The sequence below is a fragment of the Arvicanthis niloticus genome, chromosome 4, assembly GCF_011762505.2.
Source record: "Arvicanthis niloticus isolate mArvNil1 chromosome 4, mArvNil1.pat.X, whole genome shotgun sequence".
Classification (NCBI taxonomy): Eukaryota; Metazoa; Chordata; class Mammalia; order Rodentia; family Muridae; genus Arvicanthis; species Arvicanthis niloticus.
The window spans coordinates 128,198,547-128,215,283 of NC_047661.1; the positions used below are offsets into that span (position 1 = coordinate 128,198,547).

A 16,737-nucleotide genomic window follows, 5' to 3' on the forward strand; every position below is an offset into this window, starting at 1 on the left:
TCTGTCTGGTGTTGTGTAACACTTACTATAGGGAAAACCAGCGACTTCCTATGATGTTCAACCACTGACATTGCCAAGTTGTGAGATAGCCTCAGCCCGTGGGAAAGGCCATGTGATTAGCAATTCCAGGCTAGCTAACCCCCAGCTTTGATCCAGAGACACATGCCCAGCTTTAACCAGTATCTGACTACTATAGTACTGGGAACCTCACAGGAGAACCCAGCAGCTGAGCCCAACAAACAGCAGAACTTAGAAAGAAAAAATGGAATTGTTCCTTTAAACGGCCTGACTGGATCATTCACTAGGAATCCCTCCTAAGATCCTGCACCTTAAATTCCGTGATGACCCTGAGGAGATCACCGGGTGGGTTGAGGGGGCAGTGTAGGCGATCTGCTTGGCATGCAGTCGAGTCTATGAAGCCTTAGGTGTTCTGCTTCCTTCCTGCTTTGGACTCCTACCTCAGTGTGAAGGGCTCATGGGCTCCGATTCTGGTTCCAAGTCTTGCATAGAGAGAGGGAGATGAAGAAATGTCCCAACAAATGGACGCTGGTGACCACCTGTGAGTTCAGGCTCTCCAGCTCCCCTTGTCCCTGTTATCACCGGGGTGTAACAACTGTATTTCCCCATCCCTGGTCCACAGAAACCACCCCCCCATCACACCCCCTCCCCCCCCACCAGCATGCCATGTTCAGGGTATATACAAAAGAAGGCTTGTCAGAGGGCCCGAAGGCCTGAGAAAGATGCTGGCACCCAGGCCACACAGAGGCATACTTCTCTAGAAAGTGCTGATTAAACACTGGTCTTCGCTTCCTAAGGGATGCACAGGGCATAAGGAGCAGAGTGGGGGAACATTCTCTAAAGTCTGGCCTCTGGACCATAGCTCACCCTTGAACAACAGGTGGAGCTTTTCTGAGGAGCATTTGTGCATGAAAGCTAGGTGAGGGTGGAGGAGAAAACAATTGTTTTCACCAGCAGAGGGCGAGTTTGAGAGACAGTTGGTGGGTCTCAGCTCTCTCAGAAAGTGTCTGCCTGGCCTGCATGGGCCATTTCATGGGGACAAAAAAGAAAGCTCAAGGATTCATTTAATTATAAACAGAGGTTGTTTGTATCTAAGCTGGGGGCTGTCCCTGAAAGACCAGTTGGACCAACGTAAGAGCAGGCAGAGAGGTTGCTTCAACACCAAAAGCTTAGGTGTGACCACCAGCATTCAATTTGGGGCTTGTTAGGAATGGGGTCTCAGGGATAGCATCTGACATTGAACCAGCATCTGCATGTTTTCAGCATGCATTCATCCTTCACCGTCCGACTGTTTGAGCGGCTTCCCTGCCAAGTCAGTTCCTTGGGCTCAAACCACAAGGCTTGACCTTCCTTGCCTGGATCCATGAACACAGTTGGCACACAGTAATTATTACATCTGGAAGTGACCTGAATCACTTAATGTTTTTTTTTTTTCCTTAAAAACATTATTTTTTTTTGAGAAATCGATACTGTGTTTTGATCATATAGTAACATTTAATGCCTAAACATTTAAAAAGATTTCATTTTTATTTATGTGTATACCACACGAGTTCTGGAGGCTCTCAGAGGCTAGAAGAGGGTGCCAGACATCCTGAAGCTGTAGTTACAAGTGATTGTGTGCTGTCTGATGTAAGTGCTGATAACTGAACTGTGGCCTCTAGAAGAAGAGGGAGCTCTCTTCTGGAACCCAGTTCTGTAGGCCAGGCTAGACTCAAACTCAGAGATCCTGCCTGTGCCTCCTGAGTGCTGGGATTAAAGGCGTGGACCACTACACCTAGGCAAATATACATCTCATGGCTCTTATGTCAAGAGTCTTTCTATGTGTGCACTGTCCTTGTTCAATTGAAATTTGAGGCAGGCCGTCACTTTGGAAGTTTCATGTGTGATCCGTGCACACCTGCTCGGATGCCATTAGTATCCACTGAAGTTACACTCCTAGCAGTTTGTAAAAGACTGACTTTGTAAAGAAATAGACATCTCACTTGAAGGTCTCTGGGTCAGTAGTGAAATAGGGAACTGAAACTGTCTAGTCACCAGTGAGATGCTTTCAGCTAGTAAGGACCGATGTGGCTTCAGAGGGAATTCTGATAGTGACCACTGAGCCCACATTGCCCAGGTTCTGGGCAGAGGAAGAAGAAATGATGGGTCAGGAGTGTCGGAGACTTGTGTGGGAGGGTGAGAGAAGGCTCAGTGCTTTGGGTATGTTCCTCTGCAGCAGACTGTAAGTCCAACACCAGGCTGTAAGTTCACCAGCATGGAAACCTTTTGACATTGTGACATAATGTCACCCCGTTGTTGGGTTACATCTGTAGCAGTCCTGGGGGGGGGGGGTGGCCAGTGGGCTCTTGGTTGAATCTGCCTGCATCTTCTCTGATCCCCAATGGCGCCTCCCATGGCTCAGCATGGTTTGTAACTCCATGGGCACCCATGCTGGGCTCTGCCATCAGATCTAGCTTTAAAAACTGCAAATGAAGTCTGGATTATGAAGAACTTTGTGACGAAGAACCCGGATTATGGTTTTATTGTTGCTTTTCCCTAGGGAGGGGCAGGAATAAGAGACATCTATGTTTATAATCCATTGTATCCTTGACTGCATGGGGGACTCAGAAAATTCTACACCTCTCAGCACAAGTTTAAGAAAAGGCCTCTGTACCCTGAACTCCGAAGCTGACTGGAGCAAGACCTCCACTGATGCTCTTCTGTCCTCAGCAAAGGCAGCTGTGACACCCTCTGCTGGGGTGCTCATCCCCCAGAAGCCAGTTACAGTGGTCTGCTTGTTTTGCTATTGTTTGCATTCATCCACGGATCTGCCACAAGGCTTGGCCACATGAACCTGCCACCTGAGTCTACCTTCTCCCATGCCCATCTTTGCCAATTGGACCATGAAGCTTTTCTATTTTTTAAGAGTTATTTATTTATTTTATGTGTATCGCTGTCTTAAGACACACCAGAAGATCCCATTACAGATGGTTGTGAGCCACCATGTGGTTACTGGGAATTGAACTCAGGACCTCTGGAAGAGCAATCAGTGCTCTTAACCACTAATTCATCTCTCCAGCCCTGAAATTTTTCTTTGACTCTAATTAAGAAATATTTTAAAAATATTTTATGTAGCATGTGTATTGTGTGACTATTTGCTTATATGGTGAGCACTGTGTACATGCCTGGTGCCCATGGAGGCCAGAGGGGGAGTTGGGTACCTGATATCTGGAGTTACAGGTGATGGTGAGGCACCATGTGGGTGCTGGGAATCGAATTCAGGTTCTCTGCAAAAGCGGCAAGTGTTCTTAACCACTGAGCCATCTCTCCAGACCCCTTGACTCTAGTTTAAGTGGGGGCTAGGCAACGGAGGAACTCTTGAGGGAAGCTAGACAAAGCCAATCAACTCAAGGGTAGATGAAACCCAAGGTTTTATCGCCTTCATCCATGCGGGCCTTGCTAGAAGGGGATGGAACTGGGTGACCGCGTCAGCTGTGTGGCTGAGGTGAGGAGGGTACAGCAAGCTTCCACAAGCGCCTGTATTAGGTACCCCGCCCAGGGAGGTGCAGCCGTGCGTGCCCTGGCCCTCCAAATCCCAGGAACAGCATTTCTTTTTCTCTATCCACTGAAAAGGTCACTTCACTTTTTAAAAACATCAGCTGAAAGAATTCAGATGAAAATATTGTAGAATAAAACAGTAGCCACGCGCACCTGATTTTCTTGGAGGTTTGTTGTCAGTCTTAGTGCTTAGTGAAACAAATACAGTCACTGCCCCCACGTGACTGGGCTTGGGGCGTTACAGGCAAGGTGTACCACAGGGCCTGGCCCAAGCCGGTCATCATCTGGCAGCTGCAACAGCGGTTAGTTACTCGTTCCTGTTGATAGCCCTGAGCCACTAAGGAGGGCACAACGCTGGGGGTGGCACAGAGTTATGGAGGGCGGCGTGCACGCTGGATCCTGCCCTTGCAGCATCTCTCCCCTTCTGTGTATTAGTAACTCTATTCCCTCCCCCACGGGCGATTGCCCTTCCCTCTCAGGCTGCGTGGCTCAGGTGGTGTGCAGCCTGCCCCCTACTGGCTCCTGTAGGCTGAGTCTGTAAGCAGAGTCTTCTTGTTAGAGGGAAGGAAGCAGTCTTTTTTGGGGTACCCTGCCACCCCAAGACAGACTTAGCTTTTGAGAGGTCACTGAAATGGAAGGAGAGAAGCCTGGAGAAGGAAGAGAAGGGAGCAGCACAGAGAGGAGCAGTGCAGAGATGGAGAGAACGGACGAGCCACGGGCGGCTCCGCTCCCCACACCCCGCCCAGCCCGGCTGCCGCTTCCTCGGCAGACCCGTCATTCCTGCCCTATTTATATTTCGTCTTCGGAAAAAAAATGTTTACATTTCCGCTTTTTGTAACGGCAAGATCTGGTCAGCGTTACTGGGCAAGAGAAGGCTTTGAGTTTACCCCCTAAGCTGAGAGCTGTCCTTGGGTCCTGGATGGGCACCTCTAACATCAGCTCACCCTTCGTCCAAACTCTTCCCCTTGCTTCACTTCCCGGGGGTAGCCGTCAATCAGGAAGCCCTTGGTGTTGCCCAGGCTGGCCACCATGGACTCCTTCAGCAGTTCCAGGACGACACCCTACAGCAGAGAGAGTGGTCAGCATAGGGCCTAGCGGCACCCCCAAATCACAATAAATGTGACTACCCAGACATTCTTCTGTGAGGGGAGGATAGGGCCAACCTGCCCCACACCCTCTCCCCCTATGCTAACGTCTGTAGTGCAGAAAGGTCTTTCAGTCGGTACGGGGTCATGGTTCCACCGAGGGCTTTTTTTTTTTTTTTTTTTTTTTTTTTTTTTTTTTTTTTTTTTTTTTTTTCTGGTCGGTCCTTCCTGCTGTTATCTAACTAGGAAGTCTTCAGCATCTTACACCCCAGGAGACATGCTAGTCCTGTTCCACACAGTAGCAACTGAATGAACCAGCATCGTGGCAGGTCAGGAGCAAATGAAACACTGCTTAGAACTACTCACTGCCAGTGTTCTCCCAGGAAACACGCAAACCTTGACATGTGCTAACTTGAGAAGACTTTTAGATCAGAGAACTATTTTCTAGCAACACGATTTTCCCAGTAAACAAGTGTGCAAGATAAGGAAAAAACAGAGCAGTGTGAGAAGGGGCCTGCGAGAGAGGTGGGAGGAGACCTCCTTCTCTGTGGGCGGGGTCTGTGGGAGGGGTGGGAGGAGACCTCCTTCCCTGTGGGAGGGGCCTGTGGGAGGGGGCGTCCTCTTTCTCTGTGGGAGGGGCCTGTGAGAGGGATGGGAGGAGACCTTCCCTGTGGAATGGGCCTGTGGGAGGGGTCCTCCTTCCCTGTGGGAGGGGCCTGCGGGAGGGGTAAGAGGAGACGAACTTCTCTAGCATCTGGAAGGAGCGTAGGGCAAGCAGCAGTACGGCCAGAACCCTTCCTTAAGTAATTGTGAATTAACTCTCCATCTACTTCACAGTCTAATGAGGAAGGCAGACAATAACAAACAAATGAATGTATGCCAGCTAAAGATAAAAGGCACGCAGAGCAGGACAAAGGGCCAGAGTATATCGGGAGTGCTGTTTTTCAGAGGCTAGGGGCCTCTGTTAAGTTGTGACTAGGCAGAGCTCTGTAGGAGGCCAAAAGGCCAACTAGAGATGGATGATGGAGAGGACTCGGGCTTTAGAGCCATCGTAGAGAGCCCGAGGCGGTAACAGCCTGATCCGAGGAAGAAGCTACATAGAAGGCAGCAAGGTGAGGGCTAGAAGGGTACTACGTGATAAAAAATCTTTATTTTGGGGGATGGAGACAAGGCTCAGTGGGTATGAGCACTTGCTATGAAAACGGGAGAGCCTGAATTCAAATTCCTAGTATCCGCATTACAAAGCCAGGTGCACTGCGGCCACCCACAGCATTGGGAGGCAGAGAGAGCACCCTAACCATCCAGCCTGGGCAAAAAGGTGAGCTGCAATTCAGTGAGAGAACCTATCTCAAAAAGTAAGGTGGAAGCAATACAGAAGGTATCCTCCTCTGGCCTTGAAACACACACACACACACACACACACACACGCACACGCACACGCACACGCACGCACGCACGCACGCACGCACTTGCAATAATGCATCCATAATAAACAGAGATGTGAATAGTTGCTGCTACTTAGCTGACTTTCTCCGTCTTATATACAGTCCATGACTGTGCTGGTTGCTTTTTGTCAACTTAACAAAAACTTAGCCACACCTGGGAAGAGGGAATCTTAACTGGAGGAACTGCCTCCATCAGATTGGCCTGTGGCAAGTCTCTGGGGCAGTTTCTTGATTGTGAGTTGATAAGGAAAGGCCCAGCCCAAAGTAGACGGAGCTATTGCTGGGAGGTGGGCCAGGACTATATAAGAAAGCAGGTTTGCGCAAGCGGGGGTGGGGGGGGGGGTGGGGGTGGGGGTGGGGGGAGGGAGTAAGCCAGCCAGCAGCTTTGGCCTCTGTTTCGTTCCTGCCTTGAGCTCCTGGCGTGGCTTCCTCAATAACAGACTGCAATCTATAATCCAGATGGACTGAGTCCACCTGTAAACTGCTTTTGGTCCTGGTGTTTGTCATAGCAACGGAAGAGTGACTAGAACAAGAATCGCTGCCCAGAGGAGGGTCCCATCCACAGTCAAGCTGGGTCCTCTCACACCAATGACCCCAGTCAAGATAATCTCCAGATAATCTCCCACAAGGGACTGTTTCCTAGGTGATTCTGGAACCTGTCAGGTGGACAATCAGCACAAAACATCACACATAACCACTCCAAGGAGGTTCTGATGTTAGCTTTCTATACTCTAAAGCTTTGAAGATTTTACTCTAAAGTGAGGCTGGTTTTGGAAACACACGAACCAGGCTGACATTTAAGGGGCTGGCCAAAGAACAGCTTGGAAGGTAGGTGGTTGTCGACCTAGGCCAGCCTGCCTCAGGACTGTGACCAAGGAGAGAAATCAAACCTGTCTCTGGCTCCTGGTGGTTTCTTTGTCTCTGTGATCCAGCCCGCCACTGCAGTCAGTGGCTTGGCTGCTGGGGAAGGCAGGGTGGGTCTCTGCTTACCGAGGGCACTAGGTCTCCACGCTCCATGATGTCACGGATCAGTTTGCTTCTTTCTGACTCTGAGGTTAGTTCCCTGCGCAGGAGCTCACCCGTGGAGAGATGGGTAAATCCATATTTTTCTGCTAGCTTCTCACACTGGGTGCCTTTGCCAGAGCCTGGGCCACCTTGGGAAGAAGACACATCAGACATGCACCTCAGGTCCACTGTCTCCTTTTGGGGGACATAATAATTATTTGTTTTCTGGTGGCTATTCATTGAATAAAATAATGGGCCTCATGATGAGTGCTCTGCTGAGACTCACTCACTGTCCCCCCCACCCCTGCACCACTTGCTGCCCCCACCCCTGCAACATTCACTGTCCCCCCTCACCCTTGCACCACTCACTACCCCCACCTCTGCACCACTCACTGTCCCCTCTCACCCCTGCAACACTCACTGTCCCCCCTCACCCCTGCAACACTCACTACCCCCACCTCTGCACCACTCACTGTCCCCTCTCACCCCTGCAACACTCACTGTCCCCTCTCACCCCTGCAACACTCACTACCCCCACCTCTGCACCACTCACTGTCCCCTCTCACCCCTGCACCACTCACTGTCCCCTCTCACCCCTGCACCACTCACTGTCCCCCCTCACCCCTGCACCACTCACTGTCCCCTCTCACCCCTGCACCACTCACTGTCCCCCCTCACCCCTGCAACACTCACTACCCCCACCTCTGCACCACTCACTGTCCCCTCTCACCCCTGCACCACTCACTGTCCCCTCTCACCCCTGCAACACTCACTGTCCCCCCCACCCCTGCACCACTCACTACCCCCCACCTCTGCACCACTCACTGTCCCCCCTCACCCCTGCACCACTCACTGTTCCCTCTCACCCCTGCAACACTCACTGTCCCCCCTCACCCCTGCAACACTCACTGCCCCCACCCCTGCACCACTCACTGTCCCTGTCCCCTCTCACCCCTGCAATGCTGAGTGAGGCTCCCCAGCCAGTGGAATCTACTGCTGTAATAATCTCTACCTGAGGCCACACTTCTCTCCAGCTCCCAGGGGACCAGACCTGTTCCCCCGCCCCATGCAGCAAAGTTCAGAAGTCCCAGGGCAGTGCAGTTTCAGCTGCTCATCCTGTTTCCCCACCCCCACCTTTTCTCTTTTAAAGGCTGATAAAAACAAAATAAAAGAAAATGGAATTTAACCGTGTAAAGTGTCAAAGAGACCCACAGGGACTTTTTTCCCCCCCACATTGAAGGTGACCACAGGAGCCCTTCCACGAGTGACAACGTGGGACTTAGTTTGCTGGCTTCAGAGAACACTGTTGTGTCCATCAGTTGATTCCACTGAAAGCTGATGGTGATCTGCAGATGTAAGTGTGCAGGAGGGCAGGACAACTCTGGCCCCGTGTGCAGGGGCCGATGCTGAAATACTCTAGAGAGGAGAGATGCCTGCGTCCAGTGGCCTCCCGCTTCAAACATCCCCACGCTTCACTGATAATTCTTTTATACGCTTATAAAATCTTTATACTGGTGAGTCTACACATGTTTGGGAATGTAGTATGATTCCACATACACGCAGACACCATGTAATCAAGCCAGAGGCCCCAGCACTTCCACTTCTACCCTCCCCCAGGCCAGCATGTCCTTTATTACAAGTGGAATAAATCAGAAAGTGAGCCACCCGTGCTCTCATTCATATGCAGCTTACATGTAAGAAGTTATGCTAATGGAGACAGAGGGTGGACCAGTGTTGGCCGGAGCCTGGCAGGGACACCCAGTTCCTTCTGGGGACCGTGGAACATTTGCTCTTCCTGGTTCTTCCTTTCAAATGTCAGAACTTTCCTACTCTTTTTTTGTTTGTTTGTTTTTTAAAGACTTATTTATTTATTTTATGTATGTAAGTACACTGTTGCTGTCTTCAGACACACTAGAAGAGGGAATCAGGATCTGATTACAGATGGCTGTGAGCCACCATGTGGTTGCTGGGAATTGAACTCAGGACCTCTGGAAGAGCAGTCAGTGCTCTTAACCACTGAGCCATCTCTCCATCCCATCCCTACTCTTTTTATTCCCCAGATTTTAGGGGGGAAAACCCCGAAATTTATTTTATTTATCTGGGTTGTGTGTGTGTGTGGTGTGTGTGTGTGTGTGGTGTGTGTGTATGTGTGTGGGGTCTGTGTGGGATATTTGTGTGTGTGTGTGGTGTGTATGTGTGTGTGGTGTGTGTGTATGTGTGTGGGGTATGTGTGGGATATTTGTGTGTGGTGTGTATATGTGTGTGTGGTGTGTGTATGGGTATGTAGGGGGTGAAAAAACCCTATATTTATTTTATTTGGTGTGTGTATGTGTGTGTGTATGCTGTGTGTGTATGTGTGTGGGGTGTGTGTAGGGTGTGGTGTATGTGTGTATGTATGTGTGTGTGGTGTGTGTGTGTATGTGTGTGGGGTGTGTGTGTGGTGTATGCGTGTGTATGTGTGAAGACATAGTACACAGCACCCATAGTTGATGCTGGCTCGTGCCTCCTTGTCATAGCTTCCTGGAAAAGGAATATTTGAAATAAAACCACAAAATACAATTGAGATTCTAGCCGGAATCCTCGCTCTCTTGCGTGGTGGGAACTGACTACTGAGGGATGTCCCTTCCCCACCCACTTTAGCTAGAAGAACCTCTCAGGCTCTTCTAGATGTGGCAGACAAGCCAGGAAAGATGCACGTGTTCTGTTGTGTACTCATCCACATCGCTGCTGTAAGTCAAATGGGAAGGTTCAGACACCCCCACAGTATTACATGGACGGGTCAGACTTAATAGAATCCAGCAATTATAGAGGCTAACAGAAACAGGGCCGACCAGCACACGGAGAGCCCTTTCCGCCGAGGCCGTGTTCATGCAGGGCAGTGACTCCTGCCTCCAGCTGTAATAGGAAGGGACAGCGTGGGGACAAGAGGAAGCAGCTCAGAGGAAGGAGTGCTTCTAGGTAAAGGACTAAGAGGACTCACAGCTGAGTTCTGGGAGGCCATGGGACTTCTGTGGCTTGTGTTTGCCTGGAAACTCTTTTCCCGGGATAGCTAGTGGCTGATCGAGAGGAAAAGACATTTTCTGACTTGGCTTCTGAGGCAAAGATGCCGTGTTCCAATTATTTCCTTCCTCCAGCCTCCTACTAATATGGCTATTATAGGTTTGCCCCTCTGAAGTGTTATTTGATAAATCTTGACACAGAGGCAATTAAGACTCTGCATCTCAGATTAACAACAGCTGTGTGCAGGGGCACTGCTGTCCCAGTTAGGAGCCTTCCGGGGGGAGCTGCAGATTCTTAGTAGTTTCGGCCCAAATGGTGCTGGCAGTGTGGAATTTTAAGTGACCTGTACAATGGCATGATTCTTCCCCTGGCTCCAAACTGGGGTGCATGTGACTTCCTTACTGTAAAAAGGGCATAAAACCCTCAAGTGGATGCATAGCTTCTCTGACATGCTGCCAAGGTCTAACTTAGCGCTTGGGTGTGAATGGGGCTTGATATCCCTCTAGGATAATTTGATACATAGGACAAAATTCTTTTGGAGAACCCCATCTCAGACTGCAGGCTCTGTGTTCCCCAATGGCCAGGTGACTGAAGAAGACAATGGGATGTCACTTTGCTGCCACTTCACTGATGTTTAGAGTACTATTTGCTCAGACCTCCCAGCAGACCCGGACACAGCCCCACATAGTATGACTGAGTTTAGATGAGATTCCACTTTGAAGGGGGTCTGTCAAAGTCTTCATGGCAAAAAGAGTGGAGGAATCCTTATTTTCAATATCAAATGGAATTTAAAAAGACTGGTCTATTGAACATTCCATGTGAACTGAAAGTTGCATGATTGGAACAGTCGATACTCGGAGCCTGGCTTCTCACTCAGCCGCTCAGAACCCAGAAGCCTGGCTGAGTGAGGGCTGTTCTTCTGGACCTGGTAATTTTCAGTCCAGATCTGTACCAGCTTTCATAGCCTTGTCTTAAATACATTTAGTTCCTGGATTCTCAGCCTGGGCCCTTCAGGGTGAGGACCTGTGTCCTAAGCAATTGTTGCAGTGGCCTGGCTTTGGGAAGGATGGGAGGAGGCAGAAATGCTGGCAGGTATAGCACATTCTGGTCCAGCCCCAGCAGATGTTGTCAGGCAGACAGTCAGCCCTGTCCAAATACCAGCGAGTGCTAGCCCTTTAGTTTGGATGACTCCTAGTTCTGAGTGCTCTCATAGAGATGGTGCTGAGTGCTCCCATAGAGATGGTGCTGAGTGCTCCCACAGTGATGGTGCTGAGTGCTCCCATAGAGATGGGGCTGAGCTGGGCATGCTCTGTCGTTTCTGTTCTCAGCACCTGTTGCTTTTTCTACCACCTCATGGGTCCCTGAAGTAGAGCTGTGGTTATTTACAAAGCCAAGCCATGTATTTTTGTGAGTTCACAGTCAATATTATAAACACATTTCCGTGACCCATGGTAACTTTTCTCTCCACTAAGCGGAAATGATAGAAGCTGTTTGCCATCTCTTACAAAGAATTTCAAATTCATGATTGTATATATTTACAGTTATGCATATAGCCGACATGGGTTGGCTATTTTAGATTTTGAGCATGAAGATATATCATGTAGTCCAGACTAGCCTTGAACTTGTTGTAGCCAAGGATGATGTCCAGCTCTCCTTCCTCCGCTTCATGAAGTGATTAAAAGCAGTCACCACAACATTTATTTGGTGCCTTCTGGGTAAGCACTCTACCACCTGGACCCCAGCCCCAGCCCCCAGTGTTCTTTGTTGACATTTTATTGTATACTGTTTTCATGGGAGGAAACCTGGGGTTTAGCCTGAGGCCTTCTCACACAGCTCTTCATATGGGGACACTGTGGGGACACTGTGGGGGACACTGCAGGGACACTGTGGGGGACACTTTAGGGGACACTGTGGAAGACACTGTGGGGGACACTGTGGGGGACACTGTGGGGGACACTGTGGGGGACACTGGGGGACACTGTGGAAGACACTGTGGGGACACTGTGGGGGACACTGTGGGGGACACTGTGGGGACACTGTGGGGGACACTGTGGGGGACATTGTGGGGGACACTGTGGGGACACTGGGGACACTGTGGAAGACACTGTGGGGACACTGTGGGGGACACTGTGGGGGACACTGTGGGGGACACTGGGGGACACTGTGGAAGACACTGTGGGGACACTGTGGGGGACACTGGGGACACTGTGGAAGACACTGTGGAAGACACTGTGGGGACACTGTGGGGGACACTGGGGACACTGTGGAAGACACTGTGGAAGACACTGTGGAAGACACTGTGGGGAACACTGTGGGGACACTGTGGGGGACACTGTGGGGACACTGTGGGGGACACTGTGGGGACACTGTGGGGGACACTGGGGACACTGTGGAAGACACTGTGGAAGACACTGTGGGGACACTGTGGGGGACACTGAAGGGGACACTGTGGGGACACTGTGGATGACACTGGGGACACTGTGGGGATACTGTGGGGGACACTGCAGGGACACTGTGGGGACATGGTGAGGGACACTGTGGAGGACACTGTGGGAGACACTGGGGACACTGTGGGGACACTGGGGGATACTGCAGGGGCACTCTGGGGGAAACTGTGGGGACTCTGCAGAAGACACTGCAGGACACTGTGGGGACACTGTGGAGACACTGTGGGGAATACTGTGGAGGACACTGTGGGGACACTGTGGGGGACACTGCAGGGGACACTGTGGGGGACATTGAGGGAAATACTGCAGGGACACTGAAGGAAACACTGTGGGGGACACTGCAGGAGACACCATGGGAGAACATTGCAGGAACACTGTGGGGACACTGCAGGTAACACTGTGGGGGACACTGTGGAGGACACTGTGGGGACACTGTGGGGATACTGGGGGACACTGTGGGAGACACACTGCAGGAACACTGTGGGGACACTGTGAGGGGCACTGTGAAGGACTCTGTGGGGACACTGCAGGGGACACTGGGGAACACTGTGGCGGACGCTGCAGGGACACTGTGGGGGACACTGTGGGGACACTGTGGGGGACACTGCAGGGACACTGTGGGGGACACTGCAGGAGACACCATGGGAGAACATTGCAGGAACACTGTGGGGACACTGCAGGTAACACTGTGGGGGACACTGTGGAGGACACTGTGGGGACACTGGGGACACTGTGGGGACACTGGGGGACACTGTGGGAGACACACTGCAGGAACACTGTGGGGACACTGTGAGGGGCACTGTGAAGGACACTGTGGGGACACTGCAGGGGACACTGGGGAACACTGTGGCGGACGCTGCAGGGACACTGTGGGGGACACTGTGGGAACACTGTGGGGACACTGTGGGGGACACTGCAGGAACACTGTGGGGACACTGTGGGGGACACTGCAGGAACACTGTGGGGACACTGTGGAAGACACTGCAGGGGACACTGTGGAGGATACTGTGGGGGACACTGTGGAGACACTGCAGGGACACTGCGGGGACACTATGGGTTGACTTTCATTGGTGTGACACTGATAAGCCTGGTGCTGACAGTCTTGGAGCTGAGTCTTCCTACCAGAGAAGTGTCAGATTTAGGACCAGGTGACAGGAGACCCGCAGTTTCAGCGGGGTGCTAGGCTCTGATTAAGACCTTTAAGCCCCATCCAGAGGCAAGGGCTAGTAATTTATGGCCATCCCAACACAAATGACATGACAAGGAAGAGTCTAACGGTGCACAATCCTCTACCACATGGAGGATGCAGCTCTGCCAGTCTGTATCCCGTGGCTGCAGACGGCCCTGTACTGTTCCTGACTGACCTTTGGTTTCTACTTGGGGAGAAACAATCGATCTTCTGCCTCATACTGTCTGTGACTTTTTCTGCCGCAGTTCCTGTACTTGACCAGTTGCCAAGTGTTGGGAACCGACTCCTAGCAGAAAGCGGCTATCATCTTTGCAGCCATCCTGAGCCATATACCCTGACAAGAGACTTGTTTTCAACAGCCTACAACAGCTGAGCACACTCTGACAAACATCTTGTTTATCCCACATATCTTGTTTTGCTGTTTAGTGCCTCCAGCTGCAAGGTGCACATGATATACACGCTTGCAAGGCACATGGCAAAGCATATAAATACCCCAGATTTCCTTTCAACAAACGAGACTTGAGACTTGACTAGAACCTCTGTCTTGTCTCCATTCTTCGTGTCTCTTCCCCTTCATCCCCACTCTCTCTTGCTAGACCCTATTGTCTGATCCCCTCGGACCAGAGCACTTAGCCCCAAAAGTGGGTCTGTGAGGTCCGGGACACAGTGACCCCCAAGCCAGACAGTGTGGTCTGCAACATAGTGGCTCCCAAGCTAGGGGCAGTGTGGGTTCCAACAGCCAAGGTCTGTATCTACTTTGAAATCTGTCGTCTATAATCACACTATAAATGTTCTTCATCTTTTCTCTCAGAAAAACCATGATGCTTGGTGCCCACCATTTCCAACAAACACTCATTTGTTGGCTCTGTCCTGAGTTATAGCATTGAGCCCATGGAGGTCTGAATCAAACCCAGTTCAAAGTCAGAAATGAAGGTGGGCACTTCACCCCTTAGAAGTGCCTGACCGTGTGAGGGCATGCAAACTCCATCAGTACGTATGGATATTTGACAGTTCAACTACATACATTGGATCTAGAGAACTTACAGGGTTACATTTCTCTAAGGCAAAGTGGAGGAAAGTGTCTTCTGGGCTCTGACTGCTGTCAGCCAAGTGTCCCAGGCTCCTATTCCTACATTAGCCGGGAAATTGATTTTCCCACGTCGAGATTCAGCCATGCACACGTCTGGCTGAACCTAGGCATTCACCACTCAACTAGAACCATCTCTCTAACAGTGTCTTCCCACTCTCTCATTCTTCAGCTTGTTTGTCCTCGTTATGACCCCGCCACGTTGATCCAATTCCCTGAAGCTCTGCCTCCCAGCCAGCCCCACACCAGGCCCTAACTGGTAATGGACGCTTTGCCTCCTTTGAAACTATGGTGTCTCCATGGCAAGCACTGCTTCCTTCTTATAACCAGTCAATTATTCATTTATCTGCATCTACTGAGTTGGTACGTACTCCTTGAGAGAGGGAGAAAACAGAACCCACTGGGCCATGTGACCTAACTTCCTCACCGCTATAACGTCTCCTGGCAACTATATTCCTCTTCTGATGATGTGAGGTGTTCCTGTTGGATTTGAATATTTCCCCAAAGTTCTCAGTGATCGTGAGATGGGAGGCAGAGACAGGTGAATCCCTGGGAGCTTACGGACCAGTTATCTTAGCCTACTTGAGAAAGTTCCAGGCCAATGAGAGACTCTGTCTCAAGTAAAAGGTAGAAGGTACCTGAGGGCCAACATTTAAGATTTTGACCCCCCCCCCCACACAGCACGTGCACAATGCCCACACATGAACACACACACACACAGACACACAGTCAGCTCTAACAGTGTATGCTTTTACAATGATCGGACACACCTTTAAACTGTAGCACCGTTTCCCACATCTTTAAAGGTGAATAGCCTCTGCAACCATACCTTTGGCAGTACTAAGTATCTTTGGCAAATCAACCTATCTGATTTCTAGGTAATCGCTCTGTTTTTTCTTTCTTTCTCAAAATCCATCCATTCCTGCCCTTGAAATCCTTCTCTTTAAATGAAAATGGTCTCAACCCTGAGTTCATGTTTTTGTGACTGAATGACTCCTTTCAGAGAAAAGCTATTTTGCTTCTTAACTGTGAGCCTGAGCCATCCGGGACCCACAAGTCTCTTGTAACCTCTCCTCCAGCTAACACGAGTGCTTTGCTAAGCCTGGCTTCAGTGTGCTGTTGCTGGGAGCTGATGCACTGTGGCCCAGAGTGACTAAGAAAATATGTATTTACACTAGTCAACATTTCTACAAGTTCTGGAAGCCTTTGACAGGTATTTTGGTGAAACATGCCAGTGACAGGGTCAGCTGTGGGTCATATAAGACTTTAGATTGGGCTGGGACACTGAGGGCAGCAGGCATGCTTCCTTATTATTATGGCCTGGAATCTAGGAGGTACCTGGCAACTGTTGGCACAATGACTGGGTGACGAGCACTCCATGAGGCAGCCCTGTACATGACACAAGAGTCAGTCCTAGGCCTTGCTTTGGACCTAAGCAGTTGGAAGAACATTGATTTGTCTCTTTTGTTAATTAAACAGTTGTTGATGTGATCACACAAGCTAAGGAAGTCAGACAGCTCTGACTTCTATGACACACTAAGAGCCCCCTTGCCTCCATGGCTTGGTTCCTTGACTGGATTCCATGAAGGGATCCCTACTTTGGGTTGCATTCCATCATAGTATCCCAGCTTTCCTTTCACAGTGCTCCTGCCTATGGAAGCATTTTAATCCTGACCTGCTAAAGTTAGGTCTGGAATATTCTGTAAAGGCTCATGCATGAGGAGAAGGCTTGAGTCCTCAGCCTTGGCACCATGGAAGGGACCAGGGAGTTTAAGAGGTGGGACCTAGCAGGAGACTTGAGCTCTTTGGGGATGTGCCCTGAAGGTGACTGGGATGCCGGCTCTCATGTTCTGTTTCATGACCTGGTCATGATGTGAGAAGGTCTGTCTGGTCATGTGACCTCACCATGGCATGCCAGGCAGAC

The 16,737-nt window shown here is 50.5% G+C and overlaps 1 protein-coding gene across 3 annotated transcripts in view; it reads right to left on the minus strand.

Annotated features, from left to right (window-relative positions):
- The window catches only part of Ak5 (adenylate kinase 5), a 181,841-nt gene that overhangs the window by 11,157 nt on the left and 153,947 nt on the right, over positions 1-16,737 (minus strand). For all 3 annotated transcript variants that reach the window (XM_034501205.1, XM_076933423.1, XM_076933426.1), the window contains exons 11-12: positions 7,076-7,239; positions 4,500-4,616 (exon numbers count right to left, since the gene is read on the minus strand). In XM_034501205.1, the coding sequence (XP_034357096.1) occupies positions 4,500-4,616; positions 7,076-7,239 (281 nt within the window). The remainder of the gene's footprint in view (positions 1-4,499; positions 4,617-7,075; positions 7,240-16,737) is intronic.